This window comes from Tauraco erythrolophus, chromosome 25, assembly GCF_009769465.1.
Source record: "Tauraco erythrolophus isolate bTauEry1 chromosome 25, bTauEry1.pri, whole genome shotgun sequence".
NCBI lineage: Eukaryota > Metazoa > Chordata > Aves > Musophagiformes > Musophagidae > Tauraco > Tauraco erythrolophus.
In genome coordinates this window covers 161,907-181,391 of record NC_141489.1, presented here as the reverse complement: position 1 = coordinate 181,391, position 19,485 = coordinate 161,907, and the positions used below count along the sequence as shown (strand labels likewise).

The 19,485-nt window shown below is 41.2% G+C and overlaps 1 protein-coding gene across 2 annotated transcripts; it reads left to right on the top strand.

Annotated features, from left to right (window-relative positions):
* Positions 1–1,027: 1,027 nt before the first annotated feature.
* NBR1 (NBR1 autophagy cargo receptor) lies at positions 1,028–18,342 on the top strand. Of its 2 annotated transcripts, none has more exons than XM_086626726.1 (21): positions 1,028–1,174; positions 3,381–3,443; positions 4,779–4,797; positions 5,179–5,201; positions 6,043–6,261; positions 6,830–6,904; positions 8,003–8,220; positions 9,275–9,439; positions 9,925–10,131; positions 11,374–11,539; positions 12,029–12,316; positions 12,738–12,890; positions 13,325–13,400; positions 13,864–13,974; positions 14,458–14,646; positions 14,765–14,899; positions 15,497–15,857; positions 16,099–16,193; positions 16,746–16,824; positions 17,565–17,670; positions 18,046–18,342. In XM_086626726.1, exons 1-21 carry the CDS (start codon positions 1,028–1,030, stop codon positions 18,220–18,222), a joined length of 3,072 nt encoding a protein of 1,023 aa, XP_086482852.1. In that variant the 3' UTR covers positions 18,223–18,342. The 2 variants fall into 2 exon arrangements, with proteins under 2 accessions (XP_086482852.1, XP_086482853.1); XM_086626727.1 differs by having other exon boundaries at positions 1,035–1,174; positions 18,049–18,342.
* The last annotated feature ends 1,143 nt before the right edge of the window (positions 18,343–19,485 follow it).

The following is a 19,485-nucleotide window of genomic DNA, read 5'->3' as shown; positions in this document are numbered from 1 at the left end:
TCTACAGAAAAAAAAAAAAAAGTAATCAGTTTTGTTTCAGATCTGTTGCACTCCGTGACCGTGTTTTCTCCTGTATGGCTTTTCTGTAGCACGCGGACCAGTATCGAACACTCAGCTGCTCCTTCTGGAGTGGGGCTTTATAGCGCGCACGGAGTTTTCACTCTAAGAGCTAAAGCCTGACAAGCCTCTCTTAGTCGCCAGGACAAACTGGAAGGGTTTGCAGAGCAGAATTCGGCAGAAAAGGAAACAAACGCATAACAGCGGGAAAAAGGAGCTTTCCAGGCGGAAAAGGACGAAAAGGAGAGAGCAGGCGCGCTTACAGAGGGCTTGGGGAGCTGCCCGCGCCAGCCAGGGCAGGCGGGGCCCTGCAGGCCGCGCCGAAAGGCTGGGGAACGAAGAGAGAACGAAGAGAAAACACTCAGCCTCCGGGCAGGGACGGGCACTGCGGCACAGCGCCAGCGCCGGCGCCGGCCGGAACGAAGTGACGCGGCCCCGCCGCGGGGAGAGCCGGCCGGGGCCGGGGCCGGGGCCGGGGCCGCGGCAGAAGCGAGCGGCGGCCGCTCGCCGCCCTCAGCAGCTGCCCCGCATTTCGCGCCCTTTCCGCCAGCCCAGAACACCGCGCGCACAAACAGCCAATCCCACGGCCAAGCCGCAGCACGTGACCCGAGAAGCGTCCTTTTATTTGCTCCTTCCTGTCGCGTGACGCTCCCGCTCCTCCCACGGCGGGGCGGGGCGGGAAAGAGCACGGCTGATTGGCTGTGCCGCTGCCGCGTGACCCCCGCCGCACGCATTTCAGCGGAGTGCGCAGGGACTGGCGCGGCGCATTGTGGGAGCTGCGGTGCAGCGGCGGAAGTGCGTGTCTGCTGCGTCCCGCCGCTTGCGTGCTCCCGGCTCTGTTTGTTGTTGTGGTTTGGCAGCGCCTGGTCCCGCCCCTGCGGCCAATCACGGCGCTGAGGAGGATGAGTGACAGGCGGGACCACCAATAGCGTTCCGCCGAGGGCGTGGGGCCGGTCGCGGTCGGTCCGCCATGTTAGGCTCGTCGGGCCGGCTGGCGGCGTTTCCCGAGCGCGGTATGGAGCCGCCGGTGAACCTCCGTGTCAGCTGCCGCGGGGAGAGCCAGAGCTTCCTGGTGCCGGGCGCGGCGCGCACGACGTGGGCGGACGTGGAGGCCATGGTGAGCGCTGCCCGTCCCGCCGGGCGCTGCGGGCGGTGCCGCGGCTGCGGGGGGCGCCAGGGGGGCCGGTGTGTTTTCTCCCGGCCTCCTCAGCCGTGCCCGCCGTTGCACGCGCTGGCAGAACCGGCCGTTTATGCTGCTGCCATCTCCGTTTGTCTGTCCGGGCCGGCAGCGCCTCTCACGCCTGTTGTGCCCGGAGCGGCGCGAAGAGCCTCTCCGGGGGAGCGCTGCGCGCGGAGCCGCCGCGGCCGCGGGCACTCGGCGTTGGTGCTGCGCGCCGGCAGGGCCCGCGCTGCGCCTCGCTCTGCCCTTCTGGGGCCCGCGCGGGCGGGCGGGAGCGGCGCTGTGCAGTCGCTTGTGGAACGTCGCCCTGCGTTTCCCCTTGCCCGCGGTACGGCCGCACTAACACCCGGTGCCGTGCGTGAGCTGGCGGTGCTGGGTGGCGGCTGCGCGGAGCGGGACTGGGGAGGTCCGTGTATCGTGCCCTCGGTGTGCTGACGAGCCTTTGTTCGAGTGTTTGTTTCCAGCGCTGCTTAGTGAAAGCGCCTACGTTGGCTGAGGCTGAATTGCGTACCAAGGATTCCTTTGGCTATGATGAAGCTGCAGTGATTGTTTTTCTTTTATTCTGTAGCAGCTGTTCTGTTTGCTACTCTCAAAGTCGCACCTTAAGAGATCTTGCCCAGTGTTTTATTGTCTTTCTTCCAGTTCTTTTTTTAGCTAGCATGTCCTGGTGTGCCCTGTAGGAGGCTCTTGCATTGTGAGTTTCTCGAATTCAAAGTTTGAACTGCGTCGTCTTCACTCACGGTATTTCAGTCTCCGAGAGCAGGGACTAACTCAGGCTTAAAATACTTGGCGGCAAGTAGACCCTGCAGGAATGCCTGAACTGGTCAGAATCCCACTCGCGTCAAAGCGGGAAGCGGATTGCCAAGCAAGCATGGTGTTGCCCTGAGTCTTGAGTAGTGCGCGAGTGAGGGTGTGTTTGTTCAAGGTGTGGTGCCTGTTACCAGAGGGTTTCTCTAACCAAGGTAGTACCACTGGGTGTCCCCACACGATGTCGTGTGAATTGCTGTTTTAAGGTAGCATCAGTTAAACTGTGTTTTTCTTATGTTTTAATGTATTATTAAACATGTCTGATGTTTATAAGGGATGGCCGGATCTCTGGTTCTAGCTTGGGTTTTAGGGGAGCAGTCTGTGGTATTAGACAACGTGCATACAGGCCGTAGTTTCTTCTTGGCAAGCTGAGTTATTTCTTTTGCTGCACTCCCAAAAATTGGTTTGGGATATATCACTGGCAGAACCTGCCTGTAGCACATACGTTGAGCAATGTATGTAGCCATGTCATTGTGATCTTGTGCTACGTAAGTCCCAGCCATCTGCTGTTGTCTGAGGCTGCCAGTGTCCCTCTGTGAAGTCCTGGCTAGCAGAACGTGTCTCAGATGTAGCAGTTTTTCAGAGGGAGTTTCTGTCGAAAAAAATACAGCTTGTCTAGGTACATGATACAAAAGTGCACAGAAGCCTCAAAGAATGTTACTCAACACAGGGTAGACAAACACCTTCATTTATGGTTCATTTGATGCTGTTTGTTCTGGCCTGTTAATGCAAACTACAAAATAACTGCTCAGCTTTATTCCTCTAATTCTGATCTCTATAAGGGATTTATATGTTCAGATGTACAGTACATCAGCTAGTAAGTAGTGGAATGTGATACTTTGTGCTCTTTATACTTGAATTAATCCTAGTTTCTTGAAACTCAAATTGGTTTGTGGAAAAAATGCCACTCACCTGTGTGAGTGGTCTTCCTGGTGCTTTTGAATGTAAAAGTTATCATCCAGTGATTGTTGGCTTTCGCCTTTGTGTATTGTAGTGTTTGCCATGACTGAGTTCACCAACCCTGAGCTAGTTCTCTGATAATGGAAACGTTGTTATTACTTATTTTGGAATAAACATAACTAGGAAAGGTGAAATGGGAAAGAAATGTGGTTTTATTTTTTCTTTTTATTATAGCAAGTAGTAAAGGTTAGAGGCAAGGCACTGGTGAGAGTTGTTCAACTCCAGAAAAATGGATTTTGTAAGACTTGTTTATTTCAACAGAGAAACTAAAGGGAGGGGTGAACTGGTTAAAACGCCTTTTCCCTATTAGTAATCATGATTAACTGAAAACGTCCGTAGTCCTGTCTCATTGTGTTGTGTTCTTTTTTCCTTACAGGTTAAAGTTTCGTTTGACCTGGACAACATTCAGATCAAATACATTGATGAGGATAATGATGAGGTAAAATACTCCCTACCCTCCCAACGGGTCTACCAAAATGTGACTGGTGTGAACCTTTCTGGTTCTTGATAATTTGTAGTGGGTCCTTGAGGAGTGTTTATCATGCAAATAAGAAGTGATGGTTTTGCCCCTTTGATAAGAAAATAGCTATTAGTAGCCTGGTTTCACTCTTAATGTGACAGACTACTTTTAAAATATTTTTTTACAAGCTGCTGCCTTTTTTCCCGTGTCATAGAAACAGCCAGTGATTCTGTGCTCTGAGGGAGGAATGCTTCTGTTGAGGGACTTTTTTATTGTATCAGAACATGGTATTTGGGTATATGGAATATATGGAAACCATTGTGTTTGCAGCCATAGTAAAGCCCTGTCTTTTCAGTCTGTGCTCCTTCCTCTGAAAATGTAGGTCCCCTGTCATTAGCGTACATTTACTTTGGTCATCTGGTGTACTCAAATCCTCTGCTTGTTTTATGCAAATGCTGTAATCTCCAAGCAGATTACTGACTCAGAAAACAAATTGATTACTTCTAGTCGTCCTTGTTGAGTAACTTCCTGCTTGGCATAACCTCACCCTCTTGTGTTCTTTCTGTTTACCTAGAGATTTCGAGTAGAATGTAGCTCTCAAACAGAACATAACTTTGGCAGACTTTGTGTATCACTACTTCATTTGTAGCTCTACTGAATTGCAGAAATGGGGATCTTTGTGGTGTTTTTTTTTTTTTCTTTTTTCCTCTAAGAGGAAATGTCAAGTTGCTTTCAGCAACATTTCAGGGAAAGATTCTCCCCTTATTTTCCAGCCTATATCTGTATAACTATATAGGTGCATCTCTTAAAGGTCTTTTTGAAGTGCTCATAGAGTAAACATTCAGAATTGTGCAATGCTGTAGTGATTGAATAGCTTCTTGTATTAGTAACTTCTATGTGCAAAATTGATAAATGAGCACTTGTAGAAGATGCACTTGTCTTGTACCTAAATTAAAAGAGCGAGTTGTTTCATGTTGGGCATTAAAACCGACTGGGTCCACCCTCTGTCTGCTTGCATAGTGGACCCAGTGTTACCAGTGCCAGGTTATTTCCAGTAGATGAGACCGTGCTTGTTCTGGATACTCATAGGTGCCAGAGACTTTGCTTATTGTGCAAATCTAATAAAGAACATGGTCCACTCCAGAGCACCACAACATTGCTTAATGATTAAACATAGCAGCAATGACAAGTATCTGAAAGAGTGGTATTTTACAAACTCTAAATAAAAGTACATTTATTCTGAAAGTGTGTTAATTTTCAGAGACTCACAAAAATGTATCAGTGGCTATTACTCACTGTTATTTCTCTTTGCAGGTCTGTGTGAATAGCAAAGGTGAGCTGCTACTTTACTGAAGCAAGACAAGTAAAGAGACCCCAACTGTTCATGGCTTTGGAGAAGCAGTTGAGAATGCTTGCTTTTTGATCTTTGCATTTTATATATGGTCGGGCATCAAATTCTTCCCTAAAGCAGGAGCTTTTGATCCATAGGAACGAATTGGAAATGACTAAATTAATGGAATGTTAAGTCTAGGCTGTGAGAACATGTTTGCTTGTTGTTGTATATACAACTTCTTCCTCCAGTAGCACTAATTGAAAAGAGTTTACAGAAGGTATGGGAAACGCTCCTTGATCCAAGGGTCCCTAAATACCATGTGCTAAACTTACATCTATTGTTTGAGTCAGGGGAAATTCACATTTCTTTCTCTTTCTTTAGAGGAATATGAAGAAGCTCTGAAGGTAAGTGCTCTCTTTGCCTTTTTTCAATGTATTCATCCTTCTCTAATTAAAATTGGTGTAGCTGAGAAAAAACAGTGTTATCTGGCCCATGGAAATCAGAGTAGCTCAGTTTTCCAGCTTTGATGCTAGCTTAAATGTTTTGTTATAATTGGTTTCCATCCAGGCTAGTCTTGATCAGTATAAATTAGTTGAATAGGCAGTTGTAATTCAGAGCCCTGAGGAGCCATTTCCTTGGTTAAATGATTCTCAAACACTTTAACAGTAATCCCATGTTTGGAAATACTGGGCTTAATGAGATCCCTTTAAAAATCTTGCCACATAGACTCTAACCTTGTACTCTCTGGCAGTAAAACTATAGTAGGTATGAATGCTTAGTTACTTTATAAGCAGTTAATTTTGCTTAGACAAAATAAGAATTGCATTCCTTCAAACTTCAGTTATGCAATACTAATGCTTTCAGAACTTTTTGCTTGTGGTCTGAATTTCAAGTTTGATAATAATTTGAAAATAATCATAAATTAAAATTTACTGTAAGTTCCTGGACAGAATCTCTATTGTTTACTGTTAATATGGACAGCTTTATTGTAGATTGAAAAATTCCTACAGAGTATCTGCATAATTAACATTTTGCTTATAATGAGAATTTTAATAAGCATATTGGTAACCTTTAAGAAAGGCAGAATAGACTATCAGCTCTGTCTACCTTGGCATTTCACTCGATTTTTCTTTTTGCGTGTGTTCGTTTTTCCCCAGCCTCTCCAGTGTAGTGCTGTATTTTTACAGGATTTTGTATGCTAGTTGTAAGTGGAGTAAGTATGGTGTGTATGTATTTACTGTTTAGATTGCAGTTAAACAAGGAAATCAACTTCAGATGAATGTGTATGAAGAAAACTCTTCTCCGAAAGAAACTTCATCTTCTTGTTCTTTGCAACTACATGAAAAAACTGTGACAGAAAAGCTGGCACTTCTTAAAGATGAGAAGAAACCTCTTTCGTGCTATTCCATGCTAGCTCAGGGATTAGAGGAAGACTTAAAAAATGAAAAGGAGCTGACAGTTCGGGTAAGATACAGAGCTGGAGTATATATTCTTTAAAACAAAGAATTCATAACTGTAGTTCACTTTATAGACTGATCGTCATCTTTGCTGATAGATAAAAACTCTGAGTTCAGGGGTTGGTCTTTGTTTTGAGCTACCTGAACCCATTGAAGTGATTCTCACAAAACTGAATGTCTTCAAGAGGATATTTTGATCCTGCATTTAGAATTACAGATTCTTTCATGTTGATCATTCTGAAGTATTTTGGTAGACAAAGCAATTGGTCACCTGAAGTCCTAATTGCCATCCAGTAACTTCTGGTTGACTTGATTTCTTTGGCTTTGATGTGTAATTACACTCAAATGCTAGAGGCAGAAATTTTTCAGGAAAATGTCAGTGGCTTCCTTGTTGCTTTTTCACTGTTTCTGAGGAACTTCAAATATTTTTTTTGATAGACACTTGAGGGGAGAGCTATTTGAAAGTGGTTAACTTGCTGTATTGAGGTTGTTTTGCAGCTTTGCATACTTAAGGTTTGTGACTTATTTTTGTGGTGTGTGTTTTTTGTTTTTTGTTTTTTTTTTTTTTTTCCCAGCAAAAATTAAATCACACCAGAACAGGAAGAGCAAATGAAAATCCTCCAGAATGGTTTACTAGCTACTTGGAAACAGTAAGTGTGTTTTCTTTTGAATTTTAGTATTCTTAAAGGAATACATAAGAGGCTGTGCTTGGAAAAGATACTTATGATGCCTAACTCTATACATCTGCTCACATTTGCTCTCAGTACTTGTGACCAGCATCTTAAAGGGCATTTAGGCATCTAATCACTTTGCTTTTGTGGTGATAAATGGAAACTAGATATCTAACTGTGACTGCACAGTATAGGCGTTAACTTAAAAAAAAAAAAAGTTGATACATGCTGCTTTTAGACAAAAGTGGATTGTTTGGTTTATGCACTTGATTGGTTTGAGTGTACTTTTAAGTAGCTCCCATGCTAGAAGTCTTGTTGCACTTCAGGGCACTAATGATGAAAGAGTGAGCATGAAATAGTGTTGCTGCTGGAGACTCGGTGCGGTAATACTTTGGGTTTCCTGAGAATTGAAGCATAGCATTTGATGACTTTGCTTTTATTGATCAGTTTAAGAAAATACTTTCAGGAGGCCAGTGAGTCTAACCTATGGGTTAGTAAGATGTGGATGTTAACCTGTTTTCAACAGCTAATAAACATCACTGAGAAGCAGTTAGATACAAGTGGTAAGAATTAATTTGCCAGTGAGTTCTCAAAGCTACACGGTACGGTGGTACCATAGTATATGCATTTATCTTCAAGATTTTTTTTTTCTGTGCATCTCCCTTCTTTTGCCACATCTTTATACAAACTAAAGATAGGAAAACTTAATGGTTGCTTTTAAAACATCCTGATGGACAACATCAGGACTTAATGATAGAGGCTAAGGAGGGATTTGTTGGGATTTATGTTGTCTGAGATTAGTTTCTTTCCCTTTGTGCAAGGTTATGGAAGAACTAACATAGCAAGCATGAACATAGGATTTTTAGTTTACCTTGTTAAAACCTGTGGGCTGGTATTTTCTAAAATATAAATGCTATTTGAGGAATGTGATGCTTGTTTAATTCATCTGGAATGTGCTGGGGAGGATGGTAAGTGGATTCTGAGCTGCTTTATGACTTATGGATTGGGAGCTGGGACAATGTAATCTAACATTTGAAGCTGCATAGGTGGGTCTCATCCATGACAACTTTTTTCCAGTTCAGGGAACAAGTAGTTAAGGAAACTGTTGAGAAACTGGAACAGAAGCTATATGAGAAGCTTGTTCATCACAGTCAGCCTCCAGATTTTTCTGAGAGCTCTGTTACAGCAGCACCTCCAGCTTCAGAGAGCCAAGAGGGGAACAGCAAGCAGTGTGACTGGCTGATCTCCTGCTGCAACTGCCAGGCCCGAATTGTTGGAGTTCGCTACCAGTGCAGGTAGAATATGATGAGAGATGGGAGTGTGGGAAACTTAACATCTAGGGCATGTGAATGAGTGTGAGAAGCTGTATTGGTGTTGTAGACTTGTAGACTTCTGATCTGCAGCACGCTGTACGTTTCAGAACCTCCAGTATGCGTTTCTCAAAACAGCTTATGTTCTCTGCTGTGATGACTAGACTATATTTTCATAAAAGCAAGTTTAATGCTATTTTGAGAAAATGTGATTGTTAAAGTGAGAGAACTTTATAACACTTGCTATATTCTCAAACACTCTTTACCTTTTTTGCATGTAACATGCAGTAATTATAAACAAAAATGTTTTGTTCAATTAACTAAACAAAAAAAGCAAAAGTTCTAACCACCAGTCTGTAATAGTGCTTTATTTAGTTCTGACAGTCTAAGTCAGGTAATGCTTTTTTAAATTATCTCACTGTTGTCAGTTTAATAATATGAAATAAGTTTTCATGAGTGTCAAAAGTGAGGTTTTTATTTGAATGAGGAAATCGTTGTAAGTATTTTAGGATGAGGCAGAAGCAGTGAATGGAATGTCAACAGGGGTTTTTCTTTGGATGTTTATTTTTCTTGCTGGTAGGAGCTGACAGTCTGTTTTTTACCAGTCCTCTTCCGCAGAAGTAAACTGTTTTGCATCCCTGAATACTTCAGTTGACTTACCCTCTGTATTTTCATAAATATGGTGCAGTTTCTGGCATTGGATTTCAGTATAATGTTTTGTCCTTTATAGCAACAATTGTTAGTCACTTGTGCTAAAGAAAGCATCAGTTTTTTTCAATGTGTATTCAAGAAGGAAGTGAGAACTGTGGTGCAGTTTTGCCAAGAGGAGAGGTACTGATGTAGATGTTCCAGGTGGCTCCAAATATTGATGTATAAGCAAGAGAACCAGCTTCTGTTTCACTCAGGCACTGCTTACGATGGTAGCATGATAGAGTTGTTTCTCTGCAGAACTGTAAGGATTAATTATCCTTAAGTGTCTTTCTGGTGCATTAATTCTCTGTCTGCATTTTGGTACTCTTCGGCCTCTTCTGCTTTGCAGCCTTTGTCCAGCCTACAATATCTGTGAACAGTGTGAAGCAGGAACATACACACATGATCCTAATCATGTCTTGTTAAAGCTGCGAAGACCTGTGCTGTGTGCTGCTGAGAATTACAGCCTGGCAGAGGTTTCATCTCGCCTGCCTGCTGCTCTGGAGCAAGTCAGGTAAATGGTGGCACCTGTCAGTGCCTGACAAGATTACCCTGATAGCAAAGTGGAAACACCTGTATTGGGGTTGATGTTCAGCTTTTATTTTAGATTTAGAAGTAAGAAGAAATGGAAATGGTACTCAAACTTTATTGTAAGTAGCTAAAAATAGCTATATAGTTGTAAATGGTTTAAGTCATGAATCTTACAGCATTTTTGATAACAAAGATAAGACAAAATTTTGTGTCGTAGGTGGGTAGCAAACATTGAACGCTTGTTTTAGTTTGAGCATGCTCTAATCTGCTTTTAAGTTTGCCCTTTCACTGAGGCCAAGGTATCTTCACAAGCAACTATGAAGATGTTCTTTGAAAATCATCTGGTGTCCAGTCTAGAAGCATGAGACATTTCCTAAAGTGTTCCCTGTGAGACTAAGACTCTGTTGGCTAAAGCTAAATTCTAATCTGTTTAATGTATTGTAACAAGGTGGCTTATTCTCTCTGCAGGCTCCAGAAACAGATGGACAAAAGATTTCTGAAGGCAGAAAAGCAAAGATTACGAGCAGAGAAGAAACAGCGAAAGGCAGAGGTCCGAGAGCTCAAAAAGCAGCTAAAATTGCACAGGAAAATTCATCTGTGGAACTCGGTGCACGTATTGGAAACCAATGGCTCACCTGCCCTGAAATCTGAGTGTCTCCAGCTTAATACCTTCCTGTAAGAGATGTCGTTAGCTGAGCATTTCAGTTGTGCTGTCCTTGCTTTAGTGATGAGACCAAATTATAGTGGAGGAAGGTTATGAAATCACTCATTTAAAGTATCGTTTGTCGTTGGAGCCTGTAAGAATTTTGTCAAAATGGAATTTGCAAGGTAGAGTGTTTTTATTGTTTTTACTTGAGAGCAGGAGAAGAAAAAAAGCTTCTGGTTATTACCAGAAGCTTACAGATTTATGTAGATTTAGGAGGAAGGGGAATGCCTAGGAATATATATATATGCATGCATGTGCATACAGCATGAATTAAGATTATTGCCATTTAAAAAAGGCCTGTATCTTCCTCCTATATTAAGTGTTTCTGCATAAAGTACATTCTGTGTGCTTTTATGTTCAGTTCTTTTTTTCCTTTTTCACTTTATGTGATCTTAGGCTGAGGCTCACTAGACAGCAGCCTTTGCAGGCAACCTCTTTGATTTTCTGTTCCTTTTGGGTTTATAAATGTACAGGTGTAAGAATTGCATAGTTCTAGTTTAATTCATCCCTTCCTTTTAGGGCATTTAAAGATGAAATTAACATTAATCAGTTAGATTTATGGGGAGCTTGAAATAGCTATCTTTGCTTCCTTTTTACTGAACAGGTGTATTACAGGAGCAAAACCGATGCTAATTTAGGTCTGATTTATTTTCTATTTTTTTTAGATTTTTTTAAAGTTGGCATGCGTGTGAGCTGCTTCACTGGTCCCCTCTCAGTGTGCCCAAATTAACAGTAAAGCTTTGGATTAAATCTGTTTTTGAGCCCCTTTCAGGAAAAAAATGGAATCTTTCTCGAAAATGTTGGTTTATAAGGCCAAATAAAAGTCACAGCACTTAGACTACAGCACGATGTAAAGAGAATGACTTCATTCTCTGACTGAATAGCGTAGCCAGAAGTGCTGTCAGACTAAATCAAGTGAAGAACAGTGAACTTTTCTCTGTTAAACCCGAGTTCTGTAATTATAATATTCTTCCAAATAAGCAGATCTTGTATTGATATGTTTCTTTTCCTCAAGCGAAGGGAAGCAAACTGCTTTACAGTGTCAGGCTTAAGGTCAAAACAGTAGCTAAAATGTTAGAATTTTGAAACACTTCTAGAGAGAAAAGAAACTAAATGGCCTCCTCCATTTTTAGGCAGTGAAATAGCAACTGAACAACTTTCTCAGTTTTGGTGGTTTTTTTCTGTATTTTTTGTTTATTTCCTCCCCCCAGTCCCAGGAGTCCTAGTCAACCCTTCCAAGCAATTGTCCCCACACTAAGTGCAGTATTTGTGGATGAGAATTTGCCAGATGGGACTCACTTGCAACCAGGAACAAAGTTTATCAAACACTGGCGAATGAAAAATACTGGCAATGTGGAATGGAGCTCGGACACAAAGGTATTTTTGCTTTTCTGTTACTTTCACACACTAAGGTAGCTGTGGACGATATTTGTGTGCGTTAGGAATCCGGATTCTCTGTCAGAACCCGTTTAGGATTTTGACGCGTTAATTCACAAGCTGAGAACTCTGGGGCAACAGCTGTCTTAAGCATGCCTTGCAACTGCAGACTGCAGGAGGAAACGATCAAGATTAACAGCACTGAACATGTTTTCCAGAGCTGTTATAATGTTACATTTCAACCTTTTTTACAACAGCTATGTTGCTTTTCTGACTTGAAAAAGACTTTCTTCTTGGAGTGACTGAGTTCATGTTGAAAGATGGAGGTATCTTCTTACCTTACGTGAGAATGTTTACGAGCAGCCTGTCTTCTCCATGCCTATTATCTACAAGGCCTTTCAGCAGAGGAACTTTAAGTGCTCCTTAATGCCCACAGTTTGCAGAGAAGCTTGTGAAGTTAACTTCTACTGTTTCTGTTGTGCATTTCAGCTGAAACTTATGTGGGGAAATCTGACTTTGGCATCTTCTGAAAAAAAAGATGTGTTAGTGCCCTCTCTTCCATCAGGACAAGTAGGAACTGTTTCAGTTGAGTTTGTAGCTCCTAATATAGAAGGAACTTACACCTCTCACTGGAGACTGTCACACAGAGGGGAGCAGTTTGGGCCCAGGATCTGGTGCAGTATTGTTGTGGATCCTTCGCCAGCTGGTGACCACCTATTGAACAATTTGAAGGATTCTGACTCTTGTCAGAAGGATAAAGCTTCCAGCACCAAACAGGCAAGTAACTCACGGTATTAAGTTCTGGATTTCCTAGTAGGACCAATGAATATTGTTTGATGCAATGGTGTAGTGCCCAAACTATATTGATTTCCAGGGAATTCTTTTAGTTGTTTGCTTCTAATTTTTTTTTTTGAACAGAAAAGAAGTGCAACTCTTAAAGTTCATAAATTGTCATTGTTTTTGACAGGCATGGGAGTAGTTATCAGTCTGCAGCTATTTGTCTGGTTCTTTGAACTGAAACACTGCAGGATTTCTCTGTTAGATCTTGTCCTTTTGGCTCTAAAATGAGTTGAGTTAAATCTCTTTTCAAGTTACTTTGTGTTCTTATACACAGTATTCAGGCTTTAAATTTAATGTAATTGTTTTATTTCCTGCCTGCCTAAGGGACTTCTGGGACATTAGTTTTTTGCTTTTGCAGGATGCTTCCTTAAAGACAGAAGCAGGTGCTCAACTGATGGGTGAAATCATGGAACAAGCTGAAATACCTCTGCCAACTATTCCTTTAAAGATCAAAAATCTGCCAAGTGAGAGAGAATTTTATATCCCATCTGTTGATCTCCTCACTGCACAGGTGAAGTGCTAAAATTTAGGTAGAGATAAAACAAACCACATTGGACTTAATATCTAAGTGCATAGACATCCGTAAGAGTAAAAAGCTTCTGAGCTCTAAAATAGCTACTGTATTTTCAGGAAAAGTGTGTTGCATTTTATATAGCAGAACTATTTTCTTGAATTAGAATCGGGGACTGTCACTATATGGAAGGTATGTGCAGGACAGACTAAGATTCTCAATAAAGAGCAGCCTCTTGCTGCCCTAATTTGTGTGCCATGTTCTATGACATGGATATATGTTACGGGAAAACTGACTTCTGTCTGAGATCGTGCCAAGTTAACTAACGAAGTGGAGTAGACTTAGTTGTAAATTAGTGAGATCTGATGCTGGGAAGTACAGCATAAGATTCCATTTCAGGGTTTGCTGATGAAAACTGTGGTTTCTTTCTGTAGGATTTACTGTCCTTTGAGCTGTTGGACATTAATATTGTGCAGGAATTGGAGCGAGTGCCACACAATACTCCTGTTGGTAAGGTTCTTCTTGCATTCTATGTGCTGTCTCTAGCATTCTGAGTTAACTGTTTACCTGATGAAAAGCTGAACTTGTCCACAAGGCTTATTTGCTCTTCAGGCTAGAGTGTCTTCCCAGCTCTCTTGTCTTTTCATTTTAGTTCTTGCTGCAGTCTTAGAGAAGATGGGTGATAGTGCTTTGTATCCTGTGTATTTTTCAATCTTGTCTTCTTTTCAGCTTCACTCCCAAGACCATAAGATTCCAGACATTGGAGAAGGCTGCTGATTTTTGTTCAAGCAGTGCTGGTGTAATGTAAAGCCAGTTGTTTATTTCACCAAGCTATCTTGTAAGATAACTGGGTTTCTTCAGTCTTGGAAGAGTATCCCTCAAAAAAGCATAACTTCTTAAAAGGTTACCCCCTGGAGGAAGGAAGGTTCCTAATCCTTTAGTGCCAATTATCTTTGCTACCTTTGTTTTTCAGACATGACTCCATGCATGTCACCTTTGCCACGTGATAGCCCCTTGCTGGAGAAACCTGGCTTAGATCAGATAGAGGAAGAGAACGAGGCGAGTGGATTTAAACCAGTGCCTGGTACGTAGTGGTCATGGGGAGCGTAGGGGTGAGGGGAGGGGGATATTGTCAGTTCTGTGCGGTTAGCACTCTTGATGTCTAAAAAGAATTCTAACTCCTGTCTTTCCCTTCCATGGAAAAATGAATGATTGTTTGGCTCACAAAGCTGTAGTGTGACACTGCTCTCTGATTGTAGAGATTGGAGCATAATATATGTAGAACTCAGAAATACAAGTGCTGCTATTGATTTGTTCGACTACTAGAGTTGTTGGGAGAATTAACAATTGGCCCTTTATAGACAAGATTATACTCAAACACTCCAGGTCTGGCCCCCATGCTTCTCAATCACATTCAACTTACACTGAATTCCAAAATTCTTTCGATTTTTAAAAATAATTAGCACACGGAGTCAATATTATCCTTGGCTAGCCTAAAAAAAATATTCTTACGCTTACATTTCCTTGTGGTGGTGGTAAAATAATCTGTTATGTTTTCCTTTCAAAGAAATGACAGAAGCCTGCTTTCCTGCTGATACTTGCATAGTGAAAGTGAAAGCTGAACATCCGTTGAACCAAGAGGAAGGGGAAGAAGATATGAGTGGGACTCAGTTTGTCTGTGAAACTGTCATTCGCTCTCTAACTCTGGATGCTGCACCTGATCATAAGCCCCCCCAAAAAAAGAAAATCCTCCAGAGTGAGTACTGTCTTTAGCTGGCTTCCGTGGCTTTACATTTTTGCAGTCAGACATTGGCCACAAATTGTCCTGCACTGCAGGTGATGATAATACTTCTTTCTCCTGATTGTTTTATTAGACTCTTTACAAACATTGCAAGACACCTTTAGTTGCAATATGATAAAGGAAGAATCTCCTAGGATAAAAACTAATACCAATTCCAAAAAGGGAGCAAAGATTCACCAGTCAGAGGCAATGACAGAAAACAACTGTGGTAAGTAAAATAGGCCTGACTTGAAGATGAAGCTGTAATAAAGGCTAGACAAAAAAAATCAAGTGTAAAAAAGATCTGATGCTGTTCTAGGAAATTGATCCTCATTAGATCAAGAGAATCATTATGTCAGAAAAATTGGTGTCAGTACTCTGAACAAGCAGCTAGTTTAACAGCTGCTTTAAAGTGAAATTTGGACATAAAGGTTCCAATGGGGTATTCAAATAAGCGCTCCTATGTTAAGCATGGGTGGTACTTCCATGTTTTGTATGTGTAGCTTGAAGTCAGTGCTTTGGCCTTTCTGATCCATGTAATTTAGGAGCTGAAAGCTACTGCTTAAGGTCTCAGTGTAGCTGTTATTCCTGTTTTTATTATAAGCAATAATATCAGCAGCCTATCTGCATAGGCTTAACAGTAAAATCTATTACTCTTTCAGACTACACCCTCCCCCCAATAGGCAAATTTTACCGTTAATATCAGCAGCAAAGGTTTACGGTTGTTTCTGAATACTTGCCTTTTATATCTGGAATGATACTGTCTTTGCTGTTATCTGTACCAAATAGACAATTGTTAATACTTCACTTTTTTTTTTCTTGTTAGTTGACCTTCCACTCTCTGAGAGAGCAAACCCCTGTAGTGATACTGGCAATTCTGATGAAGAGGAAGATGATGATAAAGACGATGTTCAAAGTCAAGGCTCCTCTGCTTCATCAGAGGATTATATCATTATTCTCCCTGAGTGCTTTGACACCAGTCGTCCTTTAGGAGAGTCTATGTATAGTTCAGCTCTTTCTCAGCCCAGTTTGGAAAAGACAGGAGAAGCTGAAACAGGAGCAGAGAATCCAGAAGGGGGAAGCCAGCCACAGATCCACACTGTCAGTGATATTTTGGCAACTTCACAAACACTGGCTGTAGTACCACTAACCCCAGAGATTGGAAACACCTTACCCCAGACCCAAAGGTATGCTTCTTGGACAAGAACAAAATGATTATGTTGGTGTTGCTGTAGAGTCTGCAGGGTGTTGTGCTTAAGTTCAGTGTCCAAACAAAATGTTGCAACAAAAGTTTTGTCACATACTCGCTGATCAGGTGAGTGTGAGAGGGAAAGAAGGGAGCATGTGATGCTTTTACTTTTGTCTGTTGACCCTGATTTACCTACATGTAGAATTCAAGTAGCAATTTTTTTTTCCTTATGTTCTCAGGAATCTTGCATCTCTTCAGAATCATATTGTCCAGGAACCAAACATACCAACTTCAGAGAATCTCTCCTCCACTCCTCATAATCAAATAAGAGAAGGTATTGACAGTACTTAATGAAGCTGTTAATCCACAGTTGTTAATGCCTATTCCTTATGCATAGTGTTGAATTTGATTTCTTGTTACTCTTGAGAAGAAATCTACCAAGTAATCATTGTTTTTTCTCTCTGGGTGTTGAAATTTTACTCTACAGAAGATTTGAATAAAGAAATAATTGGCTTTGTGGATTAGCTAAGAGCATCTATTCATTAGAAATGGTAGGAGGGTACTCAAAAGTATTTGTAGACATCTAGAAAATTACCTTGTCCTGGAATTAATGAGCTATATATTTAAGCTGTTGTTACAGTTACTGGCAGCTCAGCGAGCGGTTCATGTCATGTTAAACACCCACTGACTAATCAGCCAATTGACTTCTGAAATTCTTATGTTTTGACTGAAGTGAGAATTCTGTATAGGTAGTCTGTGTCTGGATAACTAAAATGAAAAGATTCTGGACCGAATCTCACTCCTTTCCATTTATGTACACGTTGCATCTCTTTAGCTTCTCATTAACTGAACATGTTGATAATGATATTTTTAATTCCTGTTCCAGAACCCAGTGGTGAGGACAGTCATGGATCAGGATCTTCTGGAGTTCTAACTAGTAAACCGAAGTGCTCAGAATATCCAAGGTAATGAAGCTGAAGCTGTGACTTCACAAATACTGTTTTAACCTAAGAACTGCTAAGCTAGGCACCTAGGAAAAAGCACTGGCTTACAGATTTCATGTAGTCAGTATTTTGTTAGAAAGGCCTCTCTTCGTAAAGAAAACACGCTGAATTATAAAATGTTATATTTTCATGAGATCTCCCTTTTCTACTTAGACACAAATATGAAGGATGCAGAATTGGCAAGCAAAAGTGTATGAAGAGTTCAAGCTCAATCCTTCTAAAATTCTGTGGTGTTTTTTCTGGAAGATCTCAGGATTCTTAAAATAGTGATTTCCTAAGGCAGCTACAAAGTTAAGCATCTTAAAGATGCTGAGACTGGAGGAATAAAGCAAAACATTGAGCAGAATATTAAGTGACTTAGAATTGAATGAAAACAAATGGAAGTTACTCTGGCATAAATGGATGTGTCACAGTGCACAGCTTTCATGTATAGATGTACTCTATTTAATTCTTTATAGTCAGTCGTTATAAACTGACGTACTTCAGCATAAAACTACAACTTCATAGAAGGTATCAACAAAGAAGGAATGAGCTTCCTGGATAGCTGGATTCTCAAACAGCAGTGATTCCTTTGGATCATAGGTGGTCCTCTTCAACAGGAACTGAATCTCAGTGGCACATCAGCAGGGAGAGACTTACATTTCATGTGAAACAAACACTTGGCTTTACTGACCCTAAAGTAATACCTGACTCTTCTGCAGATACCCTCAAGGAAGCAGCATTGCAGGAGAACTAGTTAAAGGAGCTTTGTCAGTTGCTGCTTCTGCCTACAAAGCATTATTTGCTGGACCACCCATAATAGAACAGGTAAATCTTTCCTGTGTGCTATTTGAGCTTCATAGAATGCCAACCTTAAAATTATAGGTCTGTTTTATAAACATACAGACATTCTATATGCAGCAGTAAAATGTTAAACTCGATGGCGTCCCTTTGAAGCATGCTGCTCCACCAGCAAAGGGGGAGATCCACACCATGGGGATAGAAGCATGTCTTTTATAGCATCATGTAAGAGTAGTAATTCACCTTTTTAAGTGAACAGTGAAAGTGAATATAAACAGCTTAATTGTAAACAGAAGGACTTGTGTGCCCTAATTGTATTCCAGTATAATGCAGGACCACTGCTTCAGAAGGCAGAAATAAGTTACCTCTCTTATAGCTTATCTTACTATCTTTTGTTTCCAGCAGGCTGCATCTACGGAAGAGCACACGGCCGCTCTTCTGTCCAGTCTGTGTGAGATGGGATTCTGTGACAGGCAGTTAAACCTGCAGCTGCTGAAGAAACACAAGAATAACATGGTTCAAGTGGTAACTGAATTGCTTCAGATCAGTAACAGTGACTGGTACAGCGGTAGATGTTGAACCTCCCTGGTGCAGGGAGGAATCCTGGTCTTTGAGAAAGTCTCGTTAAACACTGCAACAGTAGCAGACGGCTCCTCAGCTGTTTTGGGTTTGGAGAGATGACTAAAACTTTGGCTTTTCTTTGAGCTTTTGACCTTTTTTCTCATGGAAATGTCAAAACCGTGCTTGTGACAGCATCATATGAGTTGGAGACCAGAATTTCAACTGTTATTTGGACCTCATAGTTAAAATGAGTAGTCTTTAAGTCTCTAATTTCGTACAGAATCCTTTTATCAGGGAATCCTATAGAATTACTTTAAACTTCCACGCAGATGAGAACTTCCCCTTTTATCGTGTGTAAGGCTTTGGATTTTTTTAGGCAGCTGGAAACTTGTTTTGTTGACTTATAACAAGCTAAGAAGCTTTGGAATAGGAAACAATGTAAAATGCTGCTGTGAAAGGTAGCCTTGCCTAATTTACAAGAGAAGCCCACAACTCGCAAGTGTTTTTTTCTGACGTGATTTAATAATTGATTTGTCCAACGCATAATAGTAATGTAACAGACTTAAATCTTACAGGTGATTCTTGGAAGAAAAAGGTTACTCGTACACAAAAGCCATCTTGAACCATCAAACAACTTTTTGAAAAGTCTGAAATTGTAACATCACCACTGTTGAACTGATGAATACCAGGAAAGTCGTTGTTTCTTGTAGCAGAATGAAGCAGGAGAGCAAATTTACCAGCAGCAATTGAACCATCACTAGCAATGACAGTGCAAAACATCTCTGAGAGGAAGATATAGCCTACATGAAATATTTTGTTAAAGATGGAGTGTAAGGGTAGGAAAGACCTTTTTAAGAATCTTTACAGACTCTTTGTAAAAACATTAAAAATTTGACCACTGTCTCTTCAGTATAGTGCAGACCTCTTATTCTGTTAATACCACATCGAAGAATTGAAGAATGTATACAAACCCAGACCTAAATTGGAGTAAAAATTCTGGTAATGTTTAGGAATTGGAAGAGTATTTTAAGGTAGGGATTGTGTGACTGACATTATAGTTGGAAAAAATGCTTTAACTTAAGCAGTTAAGTGTACAGTCTCCTGTGATGGTTCTAGCTGCTCCTGTGTTTCCATAGACACATCTGTAGGATTAATTTTTCTCACAAGATTTTGCTTCAGATGCTTATATTTAATTTGGAAATCTAAGAATTCCCTTCGAAACATGCTGAGAGACTTGATTCTGAAGAATCATTACAAATGAGCAGCATACACTGCTGAGCA